This window comes from Manihot esculenta, chromosome 5 (genome assembly GCF_001659605.2).
Source record: "Manihot esculenta cultivar AM560-2 chromosome 5, M.esculenta_v8, whole genome shotgun sequence".
In the NCBI taxonomy this organism is placed as follows: domain Eukaryota; kingdom Viridiplantae; phylum Streptophyta; class Magnoliopsida; order Malpighiales; family Euphorbiaceae; genus Manihot; species Manihot esculenta.
The window spans coordinates 22,784,106-22,811,352 of record NC_035165.2 but is presented as its reverse complement, the minus strand read 5'-3'; the positions used below and the strand labels follow the sequence as shown (position 1 = coordinate 22,811,352).

The following is a 27,247-nucleotide window of genomic DNA, read 5'->3' as shown; positions in this document are numbered from 1 at the left end:
GACCAGGACCCATTCTACGTTCTGGCACATTGGAATGTTATGTTATGCCATGTAAGAGAAAGACCAGGACCCATTCTACGTTCTGGCACAGTTAGACTATGTAGAGGACTATTGGTGACAACTTCATCCTTGATGTGATATGATTGTGATGTGATGCATTCCATGTTATCATATTTTTAAATGTTTTATTATTCTGCTCACTAGGCTCTAGTAGCTCACCCCTCTCCCTAATTCCCCAGGTTTGCAGGTACAGGGTAGACCAGGAGGTCCGCAAGAGTAATGAAGTCTTGTGTATGTAATAGATAGAGTGTGGACATGATAAATTGTAAAATGATGTAAAGTTATGAATAGTATAATGATATTGAGGATTAGAGTTTGTGCTTGACCCAATGTGTAAGGTATCCCTTTTTATACATGATCTTAAATGTTTTGTGATGTTTATGTAAACCAACTCAACATATGTGGTATTGCCCATTGGGGCATTGATGAGATCCCACAGAGGGGTCAATGCTTATGATTATGACTATGTTCAGTGCATGCACAGGTTGAATTTGGTGTATGATAGAATGTATGGAAGAAAAGTTTTAATTTTTATGTATGTTGTTGATCATGTATGGGATTAAACAGGTTTACAGGTTGCATGTCAGGCTTGCTACGGGTCCCGGCGGCCTTAAGCCGACCTGGATCCTAACGCCGGTAGCGGTCCGATTTTCGGGTCGTTACAGCTCTAGATAAATTAAATTGTTCTCTCCATCATTCAAAACCACAACTCGAACTCGTAAAGAAGGAGATGAGTGGTGTAATATTACTTTCGTCTATGAGTGGTTACCAACATTTTGTTTCATATATGGGATGATTGGTCATGGAGAAAGATTTTGACCAAGGGTGATTGGGGCTCATCTGAACCCGTTACCACGACGGTTCAGTCCAGAGGCTAGAGCTCAACCTCGTCGGAATATTAGAAACATTGGAGCACAGTGGTTAAGGGAGAACAGTCCACTTGGCAGTCATGGTGGCTCTTTTGGTGGTGGTGCAGTAGGTGGTGCGATGGCGGCGGGTGGTGGCCTAGGTGATATGGATCCAATAGGGCAAATTCCTAACAATAGTGTGGAGAAAACTTATGTCATTCAAATGGATCTAAAAGGAGTTCAAAATCATATTCATATGATCCATATATATTTGGGGCGTGTTTCAACTCATATGGGACAGATTTGGTGCAACACTTGCAACCATAGGTTTGATTAAACTCCCTAAACCTATGATTGCAAGTGTTGCACCAAATCTGTCCCATATGAGTTGAAGCACGCCCCAAATATATATGGATCATATGAATATGATTTTGAACTCCTTTTAGATCCATTTGAATGACATAAGTTTTCTCCACACTATTGTTAGGAATTTGCCCTATTGGATCCATATCATTCTCTCCTTCTTTAGAAAAGATTCGTCCTCGAATCTTGTTGATATTTATGTCAAAAAGGGAAACTTTAGGAACCCATGTATCTTCAAAGACCTCCTTTTGAATAAGTGGAAATAGGATAAAACTTTCGTCATTAATGTTTTCATCAACAACCTGCACATCAAGAACAAATGAACTAGGCATAAAAATATTAGTCATAGAAAGATCCTGTGGAGGTGACCCATTCTCCTCTACAACTTCGAAAACAGTCTCATTCGCCTCTTCCACCTCATCAATCACATGCTCCCCATGTTCACCATCATTCACAACCTCTTCTGTACGCTCATTGATGGAATTCTCAACAACAACTATATTAGATTCATGCATTACAACTTCCTCTTCAATTTCAATCTCTATGGAAGTTGAGATTAAAAATTTAGCCTCTTCTTTCTCCTTTTCTTTCTCCACTTTCCCTCCTTGAACTAGTCTTGATTCTTTTCCAGGCTATTTACCCTCAAACTCACTCTTTTCTCTCATCTTTTCTGCAGAATTTAAGCTCTCACTCCCCTTTGTGGCCAAGGCCGAAGCCTCCCTCTCCCTCTCCAGCATCTTTATTTGATCAACATATACCTCATGAGGTGATAAAGGAGCGAGTATAACCTTCTGTCCTTCATGAGTGAAGGAGTACTTGTTATTGAACTCATCATGTTGCACCTTTCTATCATGTTGCCACGGCCTACCCAACAACATATGACTTGCCTGCATAGGTACCACATCACACAATATCTCATCCTTGTACCTACCAATAGAAAATGGTATAACCACCTGGTGTGTAACCCTAACCTCACCACAATCATTCAACCATTGCAATCTGTATGGCTTAGGGTGTTTAATAGAAGCCAAGCCCAATTTCTCCACCATATACACACTAGCCACATTTGTGCAACTACCCCCATCAATAATGAGAGTACACACTTTTCCATTAACCAAACACCTAGTGTGAAATATGTTTTCCCGTTGTTCTAGGCTTTCTTCCTTAACCTGCATATTCAAAGCACTCCTAGCAACAAGCATCTCACAATGTGCAGCAAGCAACACATTATTAACCAACACATCCGAATCATCACAGTCATTATCGCAATTAAGATTTCTTTGAGGTATTCTTGTAGAAGTGGAAGCTTGTGAGACATTCAAACTCTCCATAGTTTCAGTCAACCTCTCAAGAGTCTTATTGAGCCTTTGTAACTCACCACTGACTGACTTCTTAAAGAGCTTGTAATCGTTACCCATGTTCGATTCACTTTCATCAGTAGTATCCACCACATTCTTGTCTTTACTCATCCTACCTTAAATCAACAAAGAACAAGGAGAACTAGCAAATATCGTGTTAAAAAAGAAAGTACTCAAGTGTTTGCACTCTTACCACTCTTTTGCTGATTCTTCAATTGCACTTCAGAAACTAAGGTCAACCAACCAACTACAAGATGCGTTTAATGAAACAAAGAAGAAAAACCTAAAGAAAGAAGGAAACGCGCAAAAACTAGAAAGAAGACACTGACAATTTGGAAAGTAACACAAGAACTAGGTGTTGTGCTACTTGAAAATATCACCTAGAGTATAGACACAAGCAAATAATACTCCAGCAATGTCAAGGAAATAAAAACAAGCTCAAACCAAAAAAGGAAACTTAGAATTCAAATAAAAAACGATTCTGGACAGATGTTTGAATTTAATTCACTTCAACGCAATTTAAATATTGATATATTTAAATCTACCCAAAAAGGAAAGTATCAAGACCCCACAAATAGAATCAGAAAAAAAAAATTTAAATTTCACTCAGTTCAGAAACATGGACGAAAATTCTGGTGTTAAAAGAAGGATTTGACATCAAATCAATTTAGATGCAATTGCCTTAAATGTGCACGTTAGAAAATAGGCAGAATTTCTTTTATCCTCTAATGTGGATTCAACGCAATTCAAAATTCAAAATTTAAAATTGATTTCCACAAATAACAGCAATCAATTGAGATAAGTAAAGCAATATGGACGAAAAAGGAAGCAAATAGCAATTTCGGCCAGATCAAGATAAATAAAGCAAAGGCGATTTTTTTTTTTTTTAAGGAGTTCGAAATCTTTTTTTTTTTTTGTGATGATTAATAATCAAGAAGGTGTAGCCATGGATAGAAAAGCTTTCACCGAAAACAACAAGGAAGAAAAGGAAAACTCAAATAAAAAAAAAACTCTACATCCTGAGATAAATAAGAATTTACCTCACTTTGGCTCTGATACCAACTGACGCGGAACCCTATGGCACAAGCCTCAAACCCACACGCACAAGTAGATACGGAATCCAAAGATCTGATAAACCCACCTCCTATGGCACCCCAAACTTAGAGAAGCTGAAACACCAATGATCGAAGGATTTAGATGAGAATCCGACAAACGCCACAACGAATAGTTGATAAGTTAGCTAAGATTCCTGGTGCAATTGATGAAAGCAAATCCTCACTCTCACTCAAAGCAATACACGCCAAAGGCATGAAAGAAATTCTGAAAAGTTTGATTAAAAGCTGCCTCTTACAATTGTTTCTTATCCTTATATAGTAAGGAGAAAAACAAATAAAACCCTAAGACACTCTTCTTGGACCTGATTTAAACACATAAGGCCCAAGCCCAATCACACACTAAAATAACATATAAGTATTAAAACATAAGCCCAAAACATGGCCCAACACTCTAAAACTTAAAAGATAAAGTATGGCCAGAATACAAACCCAAACAAAACTAAAATAAAACAAGTGTTTAAATAATAAAAATATAGCAAGCCCATCATAACAAAGCTGAATCTTCACAAAAGCCTTACTTGATCTTCACTTTAGGCTTCCCTTGGTGTAGTTTTAGCCCATAGGTTTGATTAAACTCCCTAAACCTATGATTGCAAGTGTTGCACCAAATCTGTCCCATATGAGTTGAAGCACGCCCCAAATATATATGGATCATATGAATATGATTTTGAACTTCTTTTAGATCCATTTGAATGACATAAGTTTTCTCCACACTATTGTTAGGAATTTGCCCTATTGGATCCATATCACTAGGGAAGGGGGGATTTGGAGCCAATTTTCAAAATTCAAAGTCCACTATTGGTGGGGATAAGGTAGGATTTGAGGGAGTTAATGTAGGGAAGGATAAGGCAGTTTCCTTTTCAGGTTCTACTTCCAAAGATAAGGAGTCTGAAATGAGGGAGAATGGGGAAGGGCTGACAACTACTGATACGAAGAGAAGGCGTATGGGCCTGGACGAGCCCAGTTTGCATGAGCATGAGGAGATATTTGGGTCAGCTTCAACAAATTCTAATTTACCAGCGGTGGGTCCTGTTGATCAGGCTTGCCGACAACAATGAGTTATATAAGCTGAAACTATCGTGGGTTAGGCCTCCCACGCTCAGTTCAAACATTACAAGAGCTCGCTAGAGACAAAAGGCCCAATTTTATTTTTCTTATTGAAAGTTTATGTAATTTTGCTCGTTTGAAAGAAATAAAAGTTTTGATAGATTATGATGAATTTTTTCATGTGGATCCTGAGGGTCGTAGTGGTGGGTTTGGGTTTTTTTTTTGGATATCAGTTCAATCTATCAGTCTTATTGGCTTGTCCCGTTTTTTTATCGATGTACAGGCAGAAGTGTTAGGGTAGACTTGCTTCGTGTTACTGGCTTCTATGGCCACCCTGACAGACATTATCATGGGAAATTTTGGACATTGCTTCGACAATTACAACTTATGTCTTCTTTCCCTTGGCTGATTTATGGAGATTTTAATTGTGTTTTATCACAATTTGAAAAACGTGGAGGCCCCCCTTACCCGAGCAATCTGATTAATGGGTTTCGGTCTGTCTTGGATGATAATAGTTTGCATGAAATCACGTTGCATGGCTTTGAGTTTACGTGGAACAATGGGCGTGGTGGTGTGATGATGGAAGAGAAGATAATAGACTTTCGAATATTAAAACAATCTGAACTCTGATATAAGGATTCCAACTACTTGAAAAATTATTCGGATCTGCCTCCAGAAAATCTCCAACCTCATTTGCCAATCTCATTATGTAGTGGTCATAAAAGTAGCCTCTGCACAATCCATGAATTTGCAACCAAATGCACATATAAAACAATGGGACTTCTGTCGGTTGAATCTCGGAAGGAACCTTCTCTAATAGCAGTAGATTATTATTGAAGGACCATGGACACATAGCTAAAACCCTCTACAAATCAACCTTATGAAAAAACTGAAAAAGGTATAACTCATCCTTAAGTTCACGAATGATCATCCCCATGGTAGGCCTGAATAGAGAAGCCATGGTTTGTCTCATGACTTGAAAGTTAATGATCCGATATGTCAAAAAAGGACCAATCAGGCATAGCTCAAAATATTCTTCTCTTCACTTTCCATTGCTGGGAAAACTATGCCATCACCATCCTCACCATCCATATCGATCGAGACTTGATCATCGGACATATTGAAACAAAGAATTGAAAAGAAAAAGGTAGAACAAAAGACGAAAACTTGTCAAAAAACAAGAGACGCTCTTTCAGAGAAGAGACCTAGGTTGCTTAAATTTAATCACGATTGCAAATTTTTGTTTTAAAGAGTAAAAGATTCATTAAGATTTATAAATAAGTACAAAAGTTTGATTCATACTATAAATTCCTGAATTCGTGAGCCTATGTAAATATAAAAATCCCAAAATCCAGAATTCAACCCAAAAGTACAAGCCCAAAGCTTAAAAGCTAAACAATCTAGATTAAATAGGTCAAATCATATCTCTAATTCAGCAAAAATTAAATTTAAGGGGTAAAGATCACCGCTTTTACATAGCAGTAGTTAGCCCATATAAATTATAAATCACTTCTAAATACATTCTCAGCCGAATATATTAAATTAAAAAAATTGAAGAAGAAGATATTTTAAATACTAAAACAAGCATAGAGATCAATCCCTAGGAACCAACATGCAAGGAGACAAGCAATAGAAGAGAATCAAAACAACATCATCGAGCAAGGATGGGAGGAGATGAGCTTTTCTGCAAACCCATGGGTGCTCTTTAAACTGTCTATCTACGACCACAGTTCCACGAGCCATTTCTAGCAATCAAGCAAATTGCACTTCCATCAAATCGAAGATCCATTGAAACTCAGATATGAGCTTTTATTGCTTAAACAAGCCTCCAAGACCATAAATATAAAAAAACCTATTAGATTGAAGTTTCATATTTCTGAGTCAAAAATTTCTCTCTAAAAGCTAGAAATAACATGTACATGCAAAAATAATAATAATAATAATAAAATAAAGATAAAAAGGTAATTAAAAATATCAATCTCCCAAAAAGTCTATGACTGCCCAAAAACACACGTAACAGAAGAATAAAAAGTATGTACAACTCTCATAGTGTGGGGAGAGTGAAGATTTACAGATTGAAAGGAAAAGGCCAGTCTTCACTTGCCTATAGAGGCAGATGAAGGCTGATGAAGTGGCAAGCAACAGGCCAAAAACCTAAAAAGAGTGACCAAGGGTCACAAAGGGAGTTTCTCTCTAAAATATTAGAAAGAAAACCTTTTACCTCTGGACTTCAACCCCCACAAACTTAAGACTATTTGGAGATAGAGTTCAGTATTGTAAAATCAATAGAACTACAATTTAAAAGCAGATTCGGAATTTCTTATTCTGATTAACTGAACCTCCCATGGGTTCAAACTTTTTGCAATCACACTTAATTTTTTATTCGATATTACCTACTTTTACAATAATTTAATATATGATTTGGTGTAATGTTAATAAATTTTATATAAAACTAATAATAAAATAATTATATTTAATGAAATTTAATAAGTGGAATGCGTTAAAAAAATAATAAACAAATAATAAAAATAGTGGTTTGAGATGAGAAACCTAACTTGTAGCAATTCACATGGGCCATGCCACACAGTCGTTGGCCAATGTCTACCATAGAAGTCACAGGCACGACATGTATGATGTATGTCCCCAGAGAGAGTCCCTATCTTGTTGAATCTTTGCTTCCTTCTGGAGGAGTAAAGGTCACAATATTCACGCCTTAGCCTTTTGGTTGACACGAGTAAAGTCACTGCAACAGTTTCTACATGTTTGTGGTCATCAGCTCATTCCCAAATCGCATTCTTCTCTTTCCTCTCAACAATCTTGGAATCTTTGCTTCTCTTCTGTCCTGACCTGCTCGTTTGTCTGCTTTAGCAATCTAGCATTAGAATTTCCAGGGAAAAAATAAATTCTTAAACATATATTTATTAACGAGTATTAAAAATTAAATTTACTATTGTTTTAGCAGAAAAAAAAATCTTAAAATTTTTAATTTTGTAAAATATTAAAATAACTAAATTATTTTTAAACTATTTAGAATAATATTCTTTCTCTGCAAAGCGCATTTTTTTTAAACTTAAAATTGCCTTATTGGCTACGAAGAAATCTACAAAAATCTACAAAATTTACTAATTAACGTTCTTATATTATGTAAAATTAAATTTTTTATTTTTTCTATTATAAAAATAGTTAATCATTTGATTTTAACTTTAATTAAAAGATTAAATAGTATTAATATTTAAAATTACAATAATTAAATATTATATATATAATTAAAATTATAAAAATTAAAATACTAAATAATATAATTAATTTAAAGCAACTAACGATTTTTAACACAATAACCAAAAAATTAGATATTATAAAATATAAATATACTTTAATCCAAATAATAATCAATTAGTTAATTTTATAAAAATTTAATAATAATTTTTATTTTTTATAATTAAAACTATAATAATTTTAACTAAATAATTTGAGATATATTATTCTTCCAAATAAATAGTTAAACATCTTGATCACCGCTGGATTTCTTCTATTTTGAACGAGGTAGGGTCCAAAAGAAGAATACCGGTTCAAAACCCATCAAACCCCACTTAAACTAATCGATCCAACATATCAATTCCTGATCCGGACACGTGGGGCATGCCGAGTGCGCCGTAAGACTAAGTTCAACAGGAGATAATCCAGTCCAGTGATGTGACGTGAGGGAAAATAGCTGATTCAGTCACTTCGCAGTCCTGTTTGTATGCGTGCCGAGGAGAATTAAATGGTCGTATCAATTTCTTACTCTCCGATTAAGTTTTAACAATAACCATAAAACTCTTTTTTTGAATCTCAAAACATCACATCCTATGTTTTGTATGAGTGAGGAGAATCATGAAGCCTTTAATGCCTACTACCTTATACTTCACCAATATTGCCCGTAGCATATTCATTCAGCAGAATTTTAATCAAATGCCCTCAGATTTTTCCACTTATAATTGGTTCCTTGTGTCTTTGCTTTATAGGCTAACAAAAATTCTTCATGTTGTCTATTTATTAAATATCATTCGTACTTTTTTTTCCAAAATTTGCACCCATATCCCTGTAGTAACTGTATATTATTGAATCGTCTCGTCTAGTTTTATCTAATTTTATAATTAAAAAAAAACAGTTCATAATTGAATTACAAGAATTTTTAAGTCTTAATGTCAGTTTAGATTTTAATTCCAATTTGAAAATGAAATATTTATTAAAAACAACCATTATTAATTTGTTTATATTTTAAATTAAAAAATTAAAGTATTTCTATTTAAAAAAAATAAATTATTTAATTTTTTATAAAAAAATAGTTATTTATTTAAATATTTTTATTATTTAGTCTTATAATTTTAACTAATACTTTATTATATATTTGGAAAGGAGTTGAAGTAATCTAAAAAGACAAGCTTTCATTATCTACTAATGCAGGGAATGAGAGACAATGTGGAGAAGTTGAAACCAATTTGAAAACTCAACAAGCTGTAACCTCAGAACTATGCCGAAAGAATGAGTTTTATTGTGTTGGAAAAAGGAGGTTTAGCCTTTTTTGGTGAGGCGGCCAAAGTAATGCATTGAATTGGTAGACTGAGTTTTGAATTTCAATCTCTATTCTCCTTACCTTTTTATTTTTTTAAATGGACAATTGAAGAAGTTGGTGGACCAAAACTCAACAGACTTCTCTAGCTCCATACATTGTTTTCTCCAACATATGGCGTCTTTGGTTGTCAAACTCCATCAAAGAAGCTCCGCCTCTAGTTACACAACACTTCAATTATGAAGAAGTGTTTGGAATGATGGAAAATAAGGGAAATTAGAAAGAAAAAAGACTGTTAGGAAAATAAGGGAAATTATGATTTTACCTTTATAATTATTTATTGTAATTATAAATGAAGAGTATAAAATGGGTATTTTGCTATTAAAAAATCTTAATTTTCTCCCTAATAATATCAAAAAATAATTTTTTTATCACTTTTATTTTCTCTCCTTATTTTATTTTCGCTTTTTAAATGTTTCTCAACTATTGTGAAAGAGATAAGGTAGGGACGAGAATGAAGAAAAAAAAATGTTAAGAGTATGATAAGAACTATAGACGAGGATATAAGTTTACTACTTTATATTTAATACATCACAAGTTCATTTAATGCATTTTTTCCATCTTTTATGTTAATTTCATTTCATGTACCACTAGGAACCCAAACTTGACATCTTTTCTATAAAAAATATTAAAATAAAATATTTTTAAAGAAAATACTTTTTTATTATTTTATAAGTTTTGAGAATTTTTTTTATTTCTTAATATTATAATTAAATAATAAAAATAACTTTTTTTATTAAAAATATTGTTTTTTTATACAATAAATGGAGGCTCCCATTATATATATACACTCTTCGGTCTCTGTATTATTATGAAATAACATAATTATTTAATTTTTTATTTAAAAAATATATTAAAATATTTTTAAAATTTTATTAATTAATGAATGTGTATGTAATATAAATAATTTTTAATTTATAAAAATATATATTAAATATTTTAAATTTTTATATAATATTTAATGATTAAAATTAATTAATAGAGTGATTACTAAATTTTTAAAAATTTAAAGATAATTTAATATATTTTTTAAAATTTAAAAAGCTAACTAATGAATTTTGTTATAATACAAGAATTACATATTAATCTTTCTAAATACTTCCAGCTGGGGGTGGTTTAGTATAAATCCTACCCAAATCATTAGATTTCCTAGATTAAAAAACTTTAGTACAGGGTCATACACTCGGAAAGAGCCAACATATCTCGCCCTCTCAGTGTTCTCCCTCTCTATTCACATGACTCGTCCTTTCAGGTTTCTTGGCGCCGTAAACTCGTCGGCGACCACCACCAACATCACTGCTACTTCGGAATCCACCGACCAAACGGCTGCTTTGGACTCAGATTTCGTGGTCATACTGGCGGCACTTCTATGCGCTCTTATCTGCGTTCTGGGACTCATCGCAGTCGCTCGCTGCGCCTGGCTTAGACGGCTTTCCTCCACGGCGAACTCCAACGCTCTGCCTCAGCCTTCCCTTCCTTCAGCTGCAAACAAAGGTCTAAAAAAGAAGATCCTTCGCACCCTCCCTAAACAAACCTTCTCCGCTGATTCTGCCGCCAAATTCACCGATTGCGCAATTTGTCTGACGGAATTCGCCACCGGAGACGAAATTCGAGTGCTGCCTCAGTGCGGTCACGGATTCCACTTGAACTGCATCGACATGTGGCTAGGGTCCCACTCGTCCTGTCCATCGTGCCGTCAGATTTTGGTGGTGACCAGGTGTCAAAAGTGTGGCGGTTTACCGGCGAGTTCGAGCAGCGGAGCTGATACGGAGGCTAGATTGAAGGAAAGAGAAGACAGTGCCAATAGGTTCTTGCCCTAGCTTTCTTACCCCCTCCTTTGATAGTTAAGATGTTTCTCTATTAGTCCAGGAATCTAAATATGATCAACAGCAACAAATTAGAAAAGGAAGATTGAAGCATGGAATGAGTAGAAAATTTCAGTGTACTCTGATTTAATTTAGCTTACGTATCTATGTTTGTATTAGTGTTGGTATAAATACCATGAAAAAGCATTACTCAAATAGAAAGGTCATAAATGATGATGATGGTCTGTTCAATTAATGTTGGTTTTGAAATTAATTACCCTTTTTAGCTGTGATAATGATAGTGATTACTGATTACTAATTAAGGTGTAATTTGGATTTGGGAGTCATCTTTCTAACCAAATTTCTTTGCTGTGGGTGCTAGGTGCTGAGATTGAGCCCTTTTTGTGCTCAAGAAGAGCAATTTGTGTGCTTGCTTGCTGGGCAATTTCTTCTTCTTCTTCCCTTTTCAAATGGAGTGAACAGTGATGACTGATGAGATGCTTTTTGTCTCATTTGTTGAAAGTCTTCCCAGCCTTCTCTACCTTTTTTCATGTATCCTTCCATATTGTAGTGTAGCTGGTTTTTTCTCTGAAACTAGAGCATTTTCTCGGACACATACACTCACACATGCCCATGGAAGATTGGGAATGAGTTGAGCTTAATTTAATCCAAGGTGGGCCAATGGAATCAAAATGCATATATAAAAAAAATAAAAAAATAAAAAAATGATATCTTTAGAAGCTCAAGAAAATGTTTTGAGTATCCAATCTAATTCAAGGGGACGAATCCACCAAGGTGGTGGTTTTCTCACCTGTCAGCGTAGCCACCACTAAATTCCTGTGTGGACAAATCCTCTCTGCCTAGCTGGTGCTCTAGTGGAAATGTAAATGCTGTAGTCAAAACAGAAAATTCCTGTAGCATATTCTTTTTTTTTTTTTTTTCTTTACTTGTGATGTCTTCTTTTTCTTTTACTACTTGCCTTCAATTCAACTATAGATAGTTTTAAGGGTAATTTACTATATAATCTTTGTGTTACAGGAAAAGTTATTATTTAATTTTTTAATTTTAAAAAACATTATTAAATTTAAAAAATCTAATAATAAATTTTTTTATTAATTTTAATTATTAAGTATTACTATTTAATTTTTTAAATTTATAAAAATATAAATTAATTAGTTCGTGTAGCATTTCATGGATAAATTTTAAATAAAAGGGTTAATTAATAAAAATTTTAAAAATTTAAGAAATATTTTAATATACTTTTTAAAATTAAAGGATAAAATTTATTTATTATAGAGATTAAATAATATATATTTTTTTAATTTTAAATGTTTAAGTCAATTAGAGTAAAACTTAATGATAGTTACCTTTGAAGTATTAAGCTATTTAATCAAATTGACCGAAGTAGGCAATGCAAAGAATAGCAAATGTGTTGAATTTACAAGTGAACTAAAAAGTCGTCTTCGCATATACAAATGCAAGAAACACAGGTCGGTAATCCCACTAATCAATATAAAAATAATAATTAACATTTGTCTCTAAGATATATTATTAAAAATTGTAGCAACTGTTAGAACCAATTTAAATAAGAGTAGTACTGCCGTCTTCTTTTTTGTCTTGACCTAACAAAAGATAGTGTCAATCCACTTTAATGGCTATAGTATTTCTTTATTGAAGGACATCTATTCCATTTTCCTTGGAGCCGTCCAATTTAATAAGTTTTGCTTTGTGTTTGGAGGCCCACTAAAGCACAAGAATAACCCATTTCATTTTATACATTATACTATTTAACCAAAAGATGACATACCCAATTTGCATAGCATATAGATTTGCAATTTGCTTGGCTATTGTTTAACCATCACTAAAGCTATGTGGCTTTTCTTTTCAAATTCAATGGAGTAGGATAGTTAAGAATTCTAATAATTTCCATTTAAAATTAGTGGAAACCATCATAGGCATCAAAGCACACGTTTTCATTTTTGTCAAACACCTTTTCTTAATGGTTTACTAATTATAACTACAATTGGTAGACTATAATTTAATTATTTTTCAGAAATTAAAAATGTTAGAGTTTAAATTTAAAATTAAATGCATAAAAAAACCAATAAGGAGCTGAGCATTGGATGAATGGATTTTAAGGTTTATGGTAAGAGTAACTTTTAATTACTTACCAATTCTCTATAAGAAAAACAAGAGTAATTTTTTATTTGTATGTTATTGATCTAAATTTGGTGATAAATAATTATATTCATTTTAATATTATTCCTGTTGGGAACGAAAGAAGGAAAAAAAAAAAGTAGGGGATTGAACCCGACGTGAATCGAACACGCAACCTTCTGATCTGGAGTCAGACGCGCTACCATTGCGCCACGGATCCACTTTGTTGCAAGCTACTCAAGAGCTTCTTATGATCTTTTGAATCTGAAGTACACAACCCTTTACTGGTGAAGCGTGAATGCGATGGAGCTGAGGAGGCGAAGCTGCACACTGATGATGGCCTGAAAGATGAGGCCTTTTCATTTGCCGATACTTGTATTGAAGAAGATAAAATTAGGTTAATTCATCCCCAAAGCCTATTTCCACTATCGCATTCAAGCTAGTATATGTTGATTTAGCCGTCGAAATTTGAACCATCTAATAGTTTTCTCAGAGAATTTCCATCCTCAAAATGGCGTCACTCTGGACTCTTCAATCTTATCCCTTCTCTATTCAGGTATCCTATTTCTTCCCTTTGCTTTTGCATTCAATCGATTTCTCTCACTTTTTTTTTTTTAATTTTATGTTTTGCTTGTACTGCAGCCATCGATTTGGGTTTCAAAGCGCCGGGTTTATCCAAAATTTCTCCAACTTAGGAGAGAATTTGATCACCCTCATAGTCATCTGAAGTGGAATCGACCGACAGTCAATACATGTTTTCAATTGAGAGCCATTAGTAGTACTGGAAGTTCTGAAGACGAGGAACTGCCGCAACATGAGGTGGTCAAGATTCACTCGGAATCCAGACACCCAATTGCGCAATTGCAAGGAATGATTTCTACTTCCCCTCCCGTTGTTTTTTTGGTAATGGGTTTCTTTCTTGCATATTACTGTTGTAAAGCACTGAGATTATTCTGGTTTGTGAGAAGTTCTTTATTTGTCGCAGACGAGAAGACGAGCTGGAAGTAATTTTATGATCTGGTTGTGTGTTGCGACTGCATTTTTGCTCATTGCTGTGAGAGTGTATGTGGTGAGGAAGTCAAGATACAACCGTCCTGGCTCTGTTGCTGATCTTGTAAGACGTGGGCAACTAAGATCTGATAGAAGAGGCATGTACGATTCTCATCCCTAATGTTATTTCTACTTTCTTTATATTTGCTCTTTTCATTTTAATCAGAGTTCATGTATTTGAGTCTAGGAGGTGTTAATATCGAGTTGCATTTGTTCCTTGTAACTTGTTTTCATTTGTTGCTATCTTGTGTTATGAAATCACAAGATGACATTGTGAGCCATTTCAAGCTTTTCAAATTTAATGATGTTATTCACAGCTCAAGGCCTCTCAAATATGATGATCCATTCAATAATCCATTGGTGAAGGTTGGTAAGAGTAATTCCACCATAGAGATGTGTGGGAAAGTTTATAAGTTGGCCCCGGTTACTCTGACAGAAGAGCAACAAGCAATCCATCAGAAAAGGAGATCTCGAGCATACCAATGGAAAAGGCCAACTATATTTCTTAAAGAAGGGGATTCTGTACCTCCTGATGTTGATCCTGATACGGTGAGATGGATTCCGGCAAATCATCCTTTTGCAACTACTGCTAGTGACATTGATGAAGGCTTGGCCCAAAATAATGTTTATCAGAAACATGGTGTTCCTTTCCGTATTCAAGCAGAGCACGAGGCATTACAGCGAAAGCTAGAAGCATTGCAACATGTAAGTCATATTGACACTTTAAAGATTTAATTTAATGTCTTAGAAGTGCAACTGGAAAAAGGTAGAGGATCAGCTCTATGCAATGAAAAATCGTGCCTTTATGTTCCTTTCTGCAAAATGTGGAGTTTCTTGACTGTATTTCTTTCCGCATTTCATCGGTCCAGTAAATTTTACTGTTCATTTGCAGGAGCAAAAACTCAATAAGCTAGTCATTGATACCAGCAATGCTAAAGATTTTGAAAGACCACTAAAGTTTAATTCAAAGTCAAATGAGCTTATAGAACAGAGCCCCTTCAGCAATCAAGCTGGTGATCCTAAGCCATCAGTATCAGATTCAGCCCCTAATTCCTTTAAGAGCAATTCATCCTCAGAGGAAATGTAGAAACCATAAAGTAGTTTTTTCATTTGACAAAATTTCCCCATCTGTTAAGTGTCCATAGTTTGCGTTGAACTTGGGAGTTTGACAATTAGACTGAGTGTGGATATGGAGATTGTCAGTGGAAACTAGAATTTCAATCAAGCTCACTGCACTTGTAAGTTGTGACACCTGAGGTTAGACAGTGAATATAAAGGATCTGCCTGTTTGTTGTGCTTTGCAAATTGCAAGTGTATGCCTCGGGAGAGCTGGCCTGCCCCACTCCACACACGTATATATATTTTATCCCTATAGGAGCTGAACGGAAGTATATTGCACACACCTTGTCGAACATTTTATTTGTGGCTTTTGCATTGCCACAAGAAGATAAAAGATATTCATTTTATCTGTAGGTTATCTTTTTGCCAGTTCTCAGTTTTGTTATTTGGATGAACTGTTCACTCTGATAATAGTTTGTTGATGCTATTTGCTCCGAATCAACATAATTTGGTTTTCTTTGCTGAATTGAATCTGCGTCTTAATTCACTTTTATTTAATGTCCAGAATTGAATGATTCCGTCACAGGTGTGTAATGGTTTGAATGATCTCAGAATCTTGACCTTCTACCAAAATTATTCTTTTTTCATTCTGAACTATAGAATGGTCATAAGGCCACTTGGTGCAAACTGATTGCAACATGGGGATGGCTGAAAATGCCCTAGGTGCACTAGGTCACTTAAACTTAAGCATGATCAATTGACAAGGCTGAAACTTTAGCAGAAAAGCCATTGCGGGCAGGATGTTCATATTTCCTGATGGCCAACGTGCTATGGCCGCCTCATTTCATTCCCCTTTTAGTGGAGGAGTTTCTTTTAAAATGCAATAGCAGCACCGTTGAACAAAGATCAAAGTACAGGGCATCATATGAATCAATTATCTCTATATTTAATATTATAATGCAAAAAATTTGAAACACAATGGCAATTTAATTGTTTAATTAGAAGACCTTTGTTCTCAACGTGATGGCATCTCTAGCAGCTCAAAACTGCAAAAGAATCAGCAGGCCATCCAAACTTCTTCTGTCAATCACTCTTGGCAGCAGCAGCTTGTCTTGCGCCAACAGCAAAGAACTCTGAAATGACTTCAAGGGGCATGCCTTTGGTTTCTGGGACCTTCAAGAAGACGAAGACCCAAGAGATGGTGCACATAACGGCAAAAATGATAAAGATACCCTTTAGGCCAACTGAAGTTAGCAATACAGGCAGAGTGTAGGTAACAATGATATCCGCAATCCAGTACACTAGGGCACATATAGCAATGCACAGACCACGAACCCTTGTGGGGAAGATCTCTGAGCAGAGGATATTTGGAATTGGCCCATAAGCCATAACAAAGCAGCAGAAGTAGATGACAACACAAACAGTTGAAATTGCTGCATTGGCGACTGTACCCAAGTCCACGAGTTGGCCAATAATTAGGATGATGAGGGAGGCTATAAGGACAGGAATTGTGGTGAGTAGCAGAGTCCTGCAAAAAGGGAAGAATTTGATAAATAAAATAACTTTTTCAAAAGACACAGGAGATCAGTATCCATAATGCCAAACTTAATGCTGAGTAAGAAACCACCTTCTGCCTGAGACATCCATAAGCCTCATGCCTACAGCTATACAAGGAAGCATCAGAAATGTTGTGAATGCACTAATAAGGAAAGACGCAGATGTCGAAGTAAGTCCCAGGTTAACAAGAAGAACTTCAACACCTGCCTCTTCGAGAATCTGAGGAGTGTAATAGAGAATACCACCGATACCAGATAACTGCAAGCACGTATGAAAAAATAGTTCAGTTATTTACTATAGTTCATGGTAATTACACAAAAGTGGATGACAATAGTATTGTCGCTAATTTCAATTCAATTTACTAGAAGCAGATGCGGAAGAAAAAATAGTAAATGAATAAAATGGGCAACCTGCTGAAGAATTTGAATTCCAACCCCAACAATCAATGCACGCTTAACTCCTGGATCAAGTAAAGCATCCCAAATTATCCCCTTTTTGGCAGTTTCAGCTGGGTGAATCATTGCAGGTCCAACTGCATGCTGATCCAGAAGCTCCTTGGAATAAAGAGCAGGCTGACTTACCAAAGCAGCAGCCTGGACATACTCGCCTTCTGCAGGAACATCACCACCAGGAAGTGAAACAAGAGACCCACGACGAGATCCAGGGACTCCCTCTTGGTGCAAATAAATCCTTTTAAAACCTCCTTCCTTTCCATCCTCTCCTTCTCTCTCAGACCATTTCCATGCCAACTGCCAACCACCACCAATACCGGTAGCACCAACAGCTTCTCCGTGCATGAGACTGCTATGGTGTCTCATGCTAAAAATGCTGCCATGGGAAGGTGGAGGGTGCATATCCTTTTCCATGCTTGTTGTCTGCCGTGAGATTAATGGACTCTGTAAATTGTCATCCGAGTCTCCCCCACCAGCTTCTGATGTGTAGTCCTCACCTTCTCTCTGTAGGCTCTCTTCATCCCAATGGTCATGTTTAACATGAGGTTCTGCTGTACTAAACATGCTACCAAAATTAGGGAAAAGCATGCTTCCTGTTTCAGGAAGCTTTTCATGAACACTACCGAAAAGAGTCACAAGAGGATCCATAAGAGGCATGCTTTGGTTCACCATGGTTCCCTGGCGTGATACAAGAGCAAGAGAACTCTGCCCAGTGACAGGTTTGGCAACCCAGGAGAGGCCTGCTTCAGACCCATATAGTTTGATTTTATCTTTCTCAGCAGTGGGTTCATGATCATCAGCAAGTTCATCTGCAGGGCCTATTATGTACTCCTCTATTGAAGTTTCACCCCCGATACCAAGACCTTCAACCAGTAAAGCCATCTCCCCTGCGGATAATAGAATCATTAGCAACATCCACTTGATAAAGTTGGCAGAAACTACTTAACTGAAAAATGGTAGATATAGAAATTTCCAACATTTTGATTTTTATTGAGTTACAATACATGCAACAGTATGAAAATGATAGAGTAAGGAGTAAATGGAGAAAAAGTAATGGTGATGGAGGGTGGACTTTTCTGATTAAAGGTGAAGCCAAGATTGATACGCTGCTATGGTAATTCAGGGAATATAATGGAAAGGAAAATTCAAGGAATACAATGGAAAGGAAAGAAAAAAGAAATGTAGCTCAAGCTAGCCCAGCCAAAGCTGAATTACAGAATTAAACCAAGCATACCCCCTCTCTGCTCTCTCCCTCTTCTGAAAACCCTTCTTCTATCATGATAGCTCACTACCCTCCAGACAGTCGCTCTGCGATTCCCTCTAACCGTATAACCTCCTCATGATTCTTTTCCACCTGTCCTTCCTTCTGATTCTTGAATTTCTTTCTGTTGTACACTTTTAGAGCTGAGGCTGTGTAACTAGATCCCTTATTTGTGCTACATCATTGTTGCCTCTATCATTGCCATCTTCTTGAAGATTAGTCTAGTGAGGAAATTGATTGGCAATATCCACATAAAACATCCAGGTTGCTTCTTCAGCGGATTTTCCCTTCCATTTAACCAACAATTGTAAAGTTCTGGCACCATTCATATCTATAATTCGTTGCTCTAAAATTTCTTCAGGTTCAATCAGGTCTTCCTCTACATCCAAACCTTTTGGGAGCTCTAGTATTACATCATGAGAGCGAATGACCCTCTTCAGCTTGGAAACACGGAATACGGAATGTATTCTAGACGATTTGGGTAACCTTAGCTTATAAGCAACCTTCCCTACCTTCTTTTCAATAATAAATGGTTCAAAATAACGAGTAGATAATTTGGGAGAAATGATCTATTCTAGAGTGGATTGTTTGTGAGGATGCAACTTTAAGAAAATAGAATCACCGAGAGCAAAGTTGACCTCCCTTCTATGTTTATTTGCTTCCCAAACCATTCTTTGTTGAGCCTTCGAGAGATTGAAAGCCAACTGGCGTAGCAACTCATCTCTATTTGCATATTCCTGTCCTACCGCTTCTGTCTTAGTTTCTCCAGATAGAAATTGCTCCAAGGTAGGAGGTTCTCTACTATAAACTGCATTAAAGGGTGTCATATCTGCTGCTGTTCGAAAGCTGGTATTATACCAATACACGGCCCAAGCAATCTATTTGTTCCGGTGCTTTGATCGTTCAGAAGTGAAACAACGCAATGCAGGTATTATACCAATACACAGCCCAAGCAATCCATTTGTTACAGTGCTTTGGTTGTTCAGAAGCGAAACAAAACCCCGCTTTAACACTTCCATTTGACCGTCTATTTCCGAGTGATAGGCAGTACTCATTTTGAGTTGAGTCCCTTGATTATGGAACAATTCTGACTAGAAATGACTTAAAAATATAGGGTCCCGATCACTAACAATCAATCTTGGCATGCCTTGTAACCGAACAATTTCTCTTGCAAACAGATCAGCAGCTACCATTTTGGTAGTATACGGATGTCGCGGACTCACAAAATGAGCATATTTGGTAAATCGATCGACCACCACCAAGATTGCATCCATCCCATGTGATTTAGGAAGACCCATGATAATCCATGGAAATATCTTCCCATGTTCAATTTGGAATTGGCAGGGGCTGAAGCAAGCCTCCAAGAAAAGGCTTTTGACAAATTAAGCATTCAGCAAGAAATTGTTGAATAGACTTTATCATCCTTGGCCAATACAAATTCGAAGCAAGCCTTTTGTATGTACTAAAGGCTCCTACATGACCTTCTAAGGGAGAAGAATGAAACTCTTTCTGCAGCTTAGGCACCTGATGCTTTTGGAATCACCAATCTGCCTTTATAATATAATATGTTCTGAACCCAAGTGTAATGTGGATGCGCAGCAACATTTTCTTACAAGTCCTGAATAATTTTTTTTGTAGAGAAGAGTCTTCTTGTAATTCCTTCTCTATTTGTTCCCAATCCACCCAGTATGGTAAAGTGATTGCAGCAATTTTCAACTCCGCTTCTCTAGATAAAGCATCAGCAGCTGCATTTGACTTACCAGGCTTGTAAATGATTTTGAAATTGTAACCCAACAACTTGGCGCCCCACTTTTGTTGTGCTGGTGTGGCTATTTGTTGTTCTAGAAGATGTTTCAAACTGCATTGGTCTGTGAAAATGGTGAATTTCCTACCCAAAAGATATGGACTCCAATGCTGCACTGCCAATACTAAGGACATTATCTCGCGCTCATAAGCTGATTTGGACCAGTTTTTGGAAGATAAGGCTTTGCTGAAGTATGCAATGGGACGTTTTTCTTGCATCAGGATAGCCCCGATCCCCATACCAGAAGCGTCGCACTCTATTACAAATTCCTTGCGAAAATCTTGTGTGGCTAAAACAGGGGAAGAAACAAGTGCTTGTTTCAGAGTGCTGAAAGCCAATTGGGTTGCTTCATTCCAATTCAGCCTTCCCTGATTGTCTTTCTTGAGCAACTGGGTTAATGGTTGTGCAATCAAGCCATAACCTTGATGGAAACGATGATAGTATCCAGTGAGCCCCAAGAATGCTTGAACATCTTTCAATGTTTTAGGCTTTGGCCAATTCAACGCATTGGAGATCTTTGAAAGATTGATTGCCACCCCTTTTTCTGATACAATAGATATTCAACCATACCCTTCCCAAAAGAACTTTTCTTGCAGTTGACTCTAAAGTAGTTTTCCCTCAACAGCTTCATTACTGTATGAAGATGATTTAAGTGCTACCACGACCTGCTGTATACCAATATTTCATAAAAAAAAAACTAAGACAATCGATGAAGAAATGGTCTGAACAACTCATTGATTATGGACTGGAAAGTTGCAAGCGTGTTGGTCAAACCGAATGGCATCATGACGAACTCATAGTGCCTCGAATGAGTGCGGAAAGCTGCTTTTGGAATATCTTTATCAGCCACTTGTATCTGATGATAACCCGATTTCAAGTCCAGCTTAGAAAAATATTGCGCATCATTAAGTTCATCCAACATTTCAGCAATAACAAGGAATTGGGTACTTATCTGGAACGGTATCTGTAATCAATATAGAACCACCAACTTTCATCCTTCTTTTTAACCAAAAGAAATGGACTAGAGAATGGGCTAGAGCTGGATCGAATGATACCGACCGCCAACATTTATGCTACCAATTTTTCAATTTTATCTTTTTAAAAGTGTCCATATCTATAAGGTTTTACATTAACTACAAGTCCCAACTATCAAAGGGATGGTGTGATCGGTATGTCGCTTGGGTGGTAGCTATTTTGATCCCTCAAAGATTTTCTGAAATTCTTGAAGTAAAGACTGTAATTTTAGAGATTGATTATCCAGAACTTCAGTATCTTTATTAACAAATTTCTCCAAAGAACAATCACATAGCACAATTGCATACTATACATAAGCTAATTTGGACAATTGTGATATTTATACCTTTGCACGCGTGAGAGCCAGGTTGCCCACAAACTTCATATCCATTGTGGCCCAATTAATTCTAACCTCCCCCAACGTCTCCAACCATTCTATTCCCAATATGATGTCTACTCCCCTAGTGGAAAAAGAGAAGCAGTCTGCCAATATTGCCAATTTTAGCAGCAAGCATACCCGAGATAAAGTGGCTTGCCCCACTGTCAATCATTACTGTCACAGCATGCCCATTAATCCATCCCTGTAATTTCATGGATTTGGAGAAGAAATGCCTCCCACCGAGTAGAATGGTAAATCCATTAGAGCAAAATGAGCTTCATTGATAATTGTAACCACCTCTATCTCTATTTCGGCTGTCTTCAATTCCGCATCATCGACTCCTAATTCTTCATCTCCCTCTTCTACAATGAGTGCCCTAATAGTTTTATTGGAAATGGAATGGATCAACTCAGCGCCTTGGATGTCCCTCTCCAGTTGTCTTCCATGGAGGTTTCCACACAATAAGAAATTCGTTCTCCTTTTCAATCTCTCAAGCTAGATTCATGGTGTGGGAAATATTCACCGCATCCTAGGCGTGAATTCTCACCCTTATATCTTCCTCAGTCCACTAAAAAAAAACTATTGATCTGTAAATGTTTGTACCTACGAAGCAATAGTAACAAACACATCAACTCATCTACAGTTTTATCTTGATAGATGGTTAATAATCGTTCATAAGGATTGGCCCTCATGTCTCCCCCATATCTCTGTATCAAATTATCAATTCTATGGTGAGTTGCACCCAAGTCATTTCGGGAGAGCGTTGTCGCAGCTATCTCATCCAATGCAATGTTGGTCCCTTCATACCCTCTAATGCCAATTGGCTTTCATTGCATCATTAGTTTGATTGATAGCAAAGTATTGATATGCTCGAGCAAGCCATCTTAATGGGTCTTCTCCACAAAAGTTTAAAGTTCCACTTTTTAACTGTCATGGAAGACTCTGCTACTACCCACTGTTGTGGAACGGGAGCAACCATAGAGCTTTTCCTCCTGTTCGTGTCTGGGATGTAGACTCTTCTCCTTCCAGTGTCTTGCCCTTGGACAATGTCATCAATAGATTTTCAAGCCTAGAAAATCGTTGCTCTTGATTTTGTTAAAACACTTCCCATTTCTTTTCTTGTTCTAATCTCATTGCAGCCAAGCTTCCTTCCAAACTACTTACACTCCATTCGAGTCTTTGGGTTGGGATCCGACAGGTCGGACCAAAATGATAGATTTAGGAGTTAATGGAGAAAAAGTTATGGTGATGGAGGGTGGATTTTTCTGATTAAAGGCAAAGCCAAGATTGATACACTTTAATTCAGGGAATACAATGGAAAAAAAAGAAAAAAGAAATCTAGCTCAAGCTAGCCCAGCCAAAGCCGAATTACAGAATTAAACCAAGCATACCCCCTCTTTGCTCTCTCCCTCTTCTTAAAACCCTTCTTCTATCATGACAGCTCACTCCCCTCCAGATGATCACTCCGCGATTCCCTCCAACCGTATAACCTTCTCATGATTCTTTTCCACCTATCCTTTATGATATTCTTCCAACTGTCCTTCCTTATTCTTGAATTTCTTTCTATAGTACACTCTTAGAGGCTGAGGCTATAGCTAGGTCCCTTATTCTTGCCACATCACTCTTGCCTCTATCAGACAAACTGTTTATAGAGACATGCTGCTGTCTAATCAAATTAGGCTCTCAAGTCTAATAGATTACTCGAAAACATAACTATACATCCCAAAAAGAATGCCAAATAAGATTTTTTCTCTGGACTCAAAGTGGACAAATAAAAATGTGAGATGGTTGGAATCCTAACACCTAATAAGACATTCTGTTAAAAAGCTCACAATTCTAAGGAGATCAATATTGAGACCAGTATATGAATTCTTTCACATCAATGCAAAAGTAGATTATAGGGACACTAGATGACATGGAATAGCAAAAAAAATTAGAGAGAGGAGAGAGCTTAATTCTTCCAACGAGTGACATTTAATTATTAAGCAAAACACCAGAAGCATAGTAATGGAAATTTTACCAACTTAGGGGAAAATTAGGTATAAAGTCTTCAGCTACAAATTATTAAGATCCTAATTTTTATTATTCTAATAAAATTGCAAATTGACCAAAAAGCATTGATGGTTTGAGTTAGCAACCAGAATACTGCAGGCATCCATTCCAGAAAATGACTCATTGTGATAAGATAAGGAAACTATCATCCCAATTTTCATTCTAGATAAATTTGCAGACATTCACTTTAAGCAGGGCTCCCTAGTGACATTGCTCTAGCGAATAAGCTATTATGCCATTGGCTGAACCCATTACATAAGTTTCTGAACCTTCTTATAACAGGGGAAACAAAAAGAAAAATGGAAAGAATGAGATGGAGATACCTGAAACATCTTCTCTCCCACGTAATCTCTGCAGAACTCGTTTAGCCTCAAGCATCTTACCTTTGCTCACAAGCCATCGAGGAGTTTCAGGCAAATAAAATATTGTCAATGCAAAATATAGCAGAGAAGGAATAGAAAGAATTCCAAGCATCAACCTCCAACTTGGTGAGGGTGTTAATGACATCCCAAAAACCATACAATACGACAAAAACATCCCTCCTGAACCAGTGAACTGAGGGAGGGTATTTAACATTCCCCTTATATCTGACGGAGCAGTCTCAGATATATACACTGGAACAAGTGTAACAGCTAAGCCAATTGCAAATCCGTCTAAAAGCCTTGCTATGCACAGGATATAAACATTTGGAGACCAAACCATTATTAAACCACTAACAAAGTAAAGCGTAGACGAAATTATTAGCATTGGACGCCGGCCAAGCCAATCTGAAATTGCTCCTGAACATGTTGTGATCGCTGTGGCTCCAATAAGTGACATGGCCACAACTAGACCTTCGACTGTAGTTTGCAAATCAAGGTCCTTCTTGATGTAAACAATAGCCCCTGAACGCAAAGAAAGAAAAATGCAGGATTGCATCCATTCAATAATTTGATATTCACACTTAATATTCTGTGCCAGAGAAAATCAAACAAAAGGAAAAGAAACAAATAAAACCATGAGGCAAACTTGATTACTATCACAAAAAATTTCAACAGTTCATATTTAATCAAAATAGAAACAGATTGTAACTTGCAAAACAGATCAAAAGGCAATAAATTATGAGTTCAACGAAGAAGTACCAGAAATAGTAGCATTATCCCATCCTTGCAAGAAGCTACCAATGCATGCAGCAACAGCCACTAATACAGCGCCGTTCATCTTTTAACCAATGAATCAAACTCCTAATCTATAAGAACTAAACTGCAAGAAAAGAAGAACTCAGATCACCAATAAGCAACATCAGCGACATAATTCAGATCTGATGTACTCATCAGTGGACCTCGTATTACTATAAAAGAAAGGAATCAACCTATCGCATCAGTCAAAGCAGACTCTTACAATGAATTGACTAAATTTGAAAACTTATACACTCACGCAATCAGGGAAAAAAAAAATACAAAACCCAGATAACATCAGCAAATAGAACTAGCCAGGAAGGCGAAATCTTTAAGATTGCTCACCTATTGATAGCCCAAATAGGTGAGATGAGGCTTGAGACAGAATACTGAAATCAAAGAAGATACAGCTCTAACAAAAGGAAGAATATTAGCGTTTCCTAAAGAGAGAAAGAGAGTAATCATCAAGAGGAGAGGCTCATGCAAATGAAAGATTCAACTTCTGTATAAAAAAAAAAAAAAAGAGAAAAAAATATCACCAAGTGCTTGATGAACTGGCTACTCGGTTGAGGAATCCTTGGCTAGAAAAAGGTGACACGAGATGTTCAAAAAAATATCGAGGAGAAGGTTAAAGAAACCGACTTTAGGGACAACTGAAGCTGAGATTAATTATACCCCTTTTCCCAACAACCCTTCAACAGCAACCCAACACTACTCAAACACTCGCTCCTCACTCACTCACGCAATTGAGTAAACACCTCTCCCTCAACAACCCAGTTACAAAGTTCACCGGAAACCATGAGAGGTTCCCGCCGGCTACAAAATCAATGTACTGTAAACAAGTTGGAGCAGATATATACCCACAGAATCTGAAAACTAAAAATGAAAACTGAGAGATGATGAAAATTTCTTTGAAAAATGAAAGAAATTGGAAAAGGGTGTCCTGAACCTACTACTCTGATGATCTGTGGCTTCCAAACGGACCAACCGAGCGATCAAGTTCGAGGATAGATATTGTATTTTGTTATACTTTTTGTTTTCATGGCATCCGTCTTTGGATTTTAATAATAATAATAATTGAAGCAGTCAAGGTCTTCACTGTACTTGCTCGGAGGCTCCAGTCTAAATTTCTTTTTATTTAATTCTAATTTTTATTATAAAGTTGATAAATTTAACTGTTTTTTTTTCTTTGAAACAAAACCATCTTTTGTCAATAGAAAAAAAAAAAGGAAAATAATTATTTCAATTAGAAAGTAGACCAAATTTAGGAAGTTCAAAAGTCTAAAACCAAAAAGGTAACGTCCTTTCTGTTTTAGAAAGTGAGTTTACTTTTTTCCTGTATTAAAATATAATGAATAATATTAAATATAAACTTTTATTTATTTTTCTAACATAATGTTTATTTATTATTTTGCTAAATTATATTAATGATTTATAAATAAATAATATATTAATTTTAAAAAATGACTAAAATAAATTTAAATTTTGTTTTCCCTCTCTTATTTATTTTTTTAACTTTTTAAATTACCATAAACCTGTCAGGGGAGAGAAGATTCAAGATCAGGCAATTTCCCAATCCCAGACCATTGGCCAAAAAGTACGTGGAGCCACATGGGGAAAGATCAAGGACTTCCAATTTTCTCCACAATTTGACAGTATTAATAAGAGAATTTATAATTAAAAATATATATAATTATTTTCTTATTTATTATGTAAAATATATACATATATATATATTAAGAAAAAAAAAAAAGGATGAACTCAAAGGGAAACGTGGCATGCGTAATATTAATTTGCAACTAATAAAGGGGTGATTGAGAGTGCAGCCAAATTAGCAAAGAGAAGCACAGGGCATCTGTGCATGTGCGAGTCATGAGAGGTGCGAACTGCTAAAATTGGGTATCTCTAGGGGCAGGGCCAGGGCTGCCCCTTGCGCTTTGGAAAGACAACGGTTTTTTTTGCCTCTATGATAAATGCAAACGACAATTACTTTTAAGAATTAGTTATCAATACTTTTACTAATAATTAATTAAAAAATAATAATTAATATAATAAATATATTATAAATCCTTTTTAAATGACTGTTATCAACATTTT

The 27,247-nt window shown here is 36.1% G+C and overlaps 4 protein-coding genes and 1 non-coding gene across 14 annotated transcripts in view; 3 read left to right on the top strand and 2 right to left on the bottom strand.

Moving 5' to 3' along the window:
- Nucleotides 1-4,802, top strand: part of LOC122723699 (basic proline-rich protein-like) — a 39,667-nt gene extending 34,865 nt beyond the window's left edge. The window contains exon 3 of the mRNA XM_043956800.1: nt 4,468-4,802. Coding sequence (XP_043812735.1) covers nt 4,468-4,802 — 335 coding nt within the window. The remainder of the gene's footprint in view (nt 1-4,467) is intronic.
- A 5,751-nt stretch (nt 4,803-10,553) lies between these two features.
- On the top strand, nt 10,554-12,225 carry LOC110614645 (RING-H2 finger protein ATL8). Its single transcript, XM_021756251.2, has 2 exons — nt 10,554-11,210; nt 11,591-12,225. Exons 1-2 carry the CDS (start codon nt 10,639-10,641, stop codon nt 11,595-11,597), a joined length of 579 nt encoding a protein of 192 aa, XP_021611943.1. The 5' UTR covers nt 10,554-10,638; the 3' UTR covers nt 11,598-12,225.
- Nucleotides 12,226-13,513: 1,288 nt separating this feature from the next.
- Nucleotides 13,514-13,585, bottom strand: TRNAW-CCA. Its single transcript has one exon. It is a non-coding gene; the product is annotated as a tRNA-Trp (tRNA).
- Nucleotides 13,586-13,653: 68 nt separating this feature from the next.
- Nucleotides 13,654-15,892, top strand: LOC110615901 (protein MULTIPLE CHLOROPLAST DIVISION SITE 1). The gene is made up of 5 exons (XM_021758109.2): nt 13,654-13,921; nt 14,008-14,268; nt 14,351-14,517; nt 14,733-15,120; nt 15,308-15,892. The coding sequence occupies exons 1-5, from the start codon at nt 13,877-13,879 to the stop codon at nt 15,500-15,502; spliced, it is 1,056 nt and encodes a 351-aa protein (XP_021613801.1). The 5' UTR covers nt 13,654-13,876; the 3' UTR covers nt 15,503-15,892.
- A 508-nt stretch (nt 15,893-16,400) lies between these two features.
- Nucleotides 16,401-26,247, bottom strand: LOC110615899 (monosaccharide-sensing protein 2). 10 transcript variants are annotated; one of them, XM_043957106.1, is made up of 7 exons: nt 25,690-26,196; nt 25,496-25,590; nt 25,115-25,235; nt 24,317-24,877; nt 17,442-18,370; nt 17,102-17,289; nt 16,401-17,002 (listed from the first exon to the last, which is right to left on the bottom strand). In XM_043957106.1, exons 3-7 carry the CDS (start codon nt 25,191-25,193, stop codon nt 16,558-16,560), a joined length of 2,202 nt encoding a protein of 733 aa, XP_043813041.1. In that variant the 5' UTR covers nt 25,194-25,235; nt 25,496-25,590; nt 25,690-26,196; the 3' UTR covers nt 16,401-16,557. The 10 variants fall into 10 exon arrangements, with proteins under 10 accessions (XP_043813041.1, XP_043813042.1, XP_021613796.1 ...); XM_043957107.1 differs by having other exon boundaries at nt 25,115-25,230; XM_021758104.2 differs by having other exon boundaries at nt 25,496-25,562.
- Between the last annotated feature and the right edge of the window lie 1,000 nt (nt 26,248-27,247).

What these genes read in the sequence shown, in the direction of transcription:
- LOC110614645 (XM_021756251.2), top strand. Translation starts at nt 10,639, where the DNA reads ATGACTCGTCCTTTCAGGTTTCTTGGCGCCGTAAACTCGTCGGCGACC.
- LOC110615901 (XM_021758109.2), top strand. Translation starts at nt 13,877, where the DNA reads ATGGCGTCACTCTGGACTCTTCAATCTTATCCCTTCTCTATTCAG. An exon ending in AGATCTGATAGAAGAGGCAT is followed by an intron (nt 14,518 to 14,732) that starts GTACGATTCTCA and finishes TGTTATTCACAG; the next exon opens with CTCAAGGCCTCTCAAATATG. An exon ending in AGCTAGAAGCATTGCAACAT is followed by an intron (nt 15,121 to 15,307) that starts GTAAGTCATATT and finishes GTTCATTTGCAG; the next exon opens with GAGCAAAAACTCAATAAGCT.
- LOC110615899 (XM_021758106.2), bottom strand. Translation starts at nt 25,193, where the DNA reads ATGAACGGCGCTGTATTAGTGGCTGTTGCTGCATGCATTGGTAGCTTC. An exon ending in GGATAATGCTACTATTTCTG is followed by an intron (nt 24,878 to 25,114) that starts GTACTTCTTCGT and finishes CTTTGCGTTCAG; the next exon opens with GGGCTATTGTTTACATCAAG. An exon ending in TGGGAGAGAAGATGTTTCAG is followed by an intron (nt 18,371 to 24,316) that starts GTATCTCCATCT and finishes TATTATCCGCAG; the next exon opens with GGGAGATGGCTTTACTGGTT.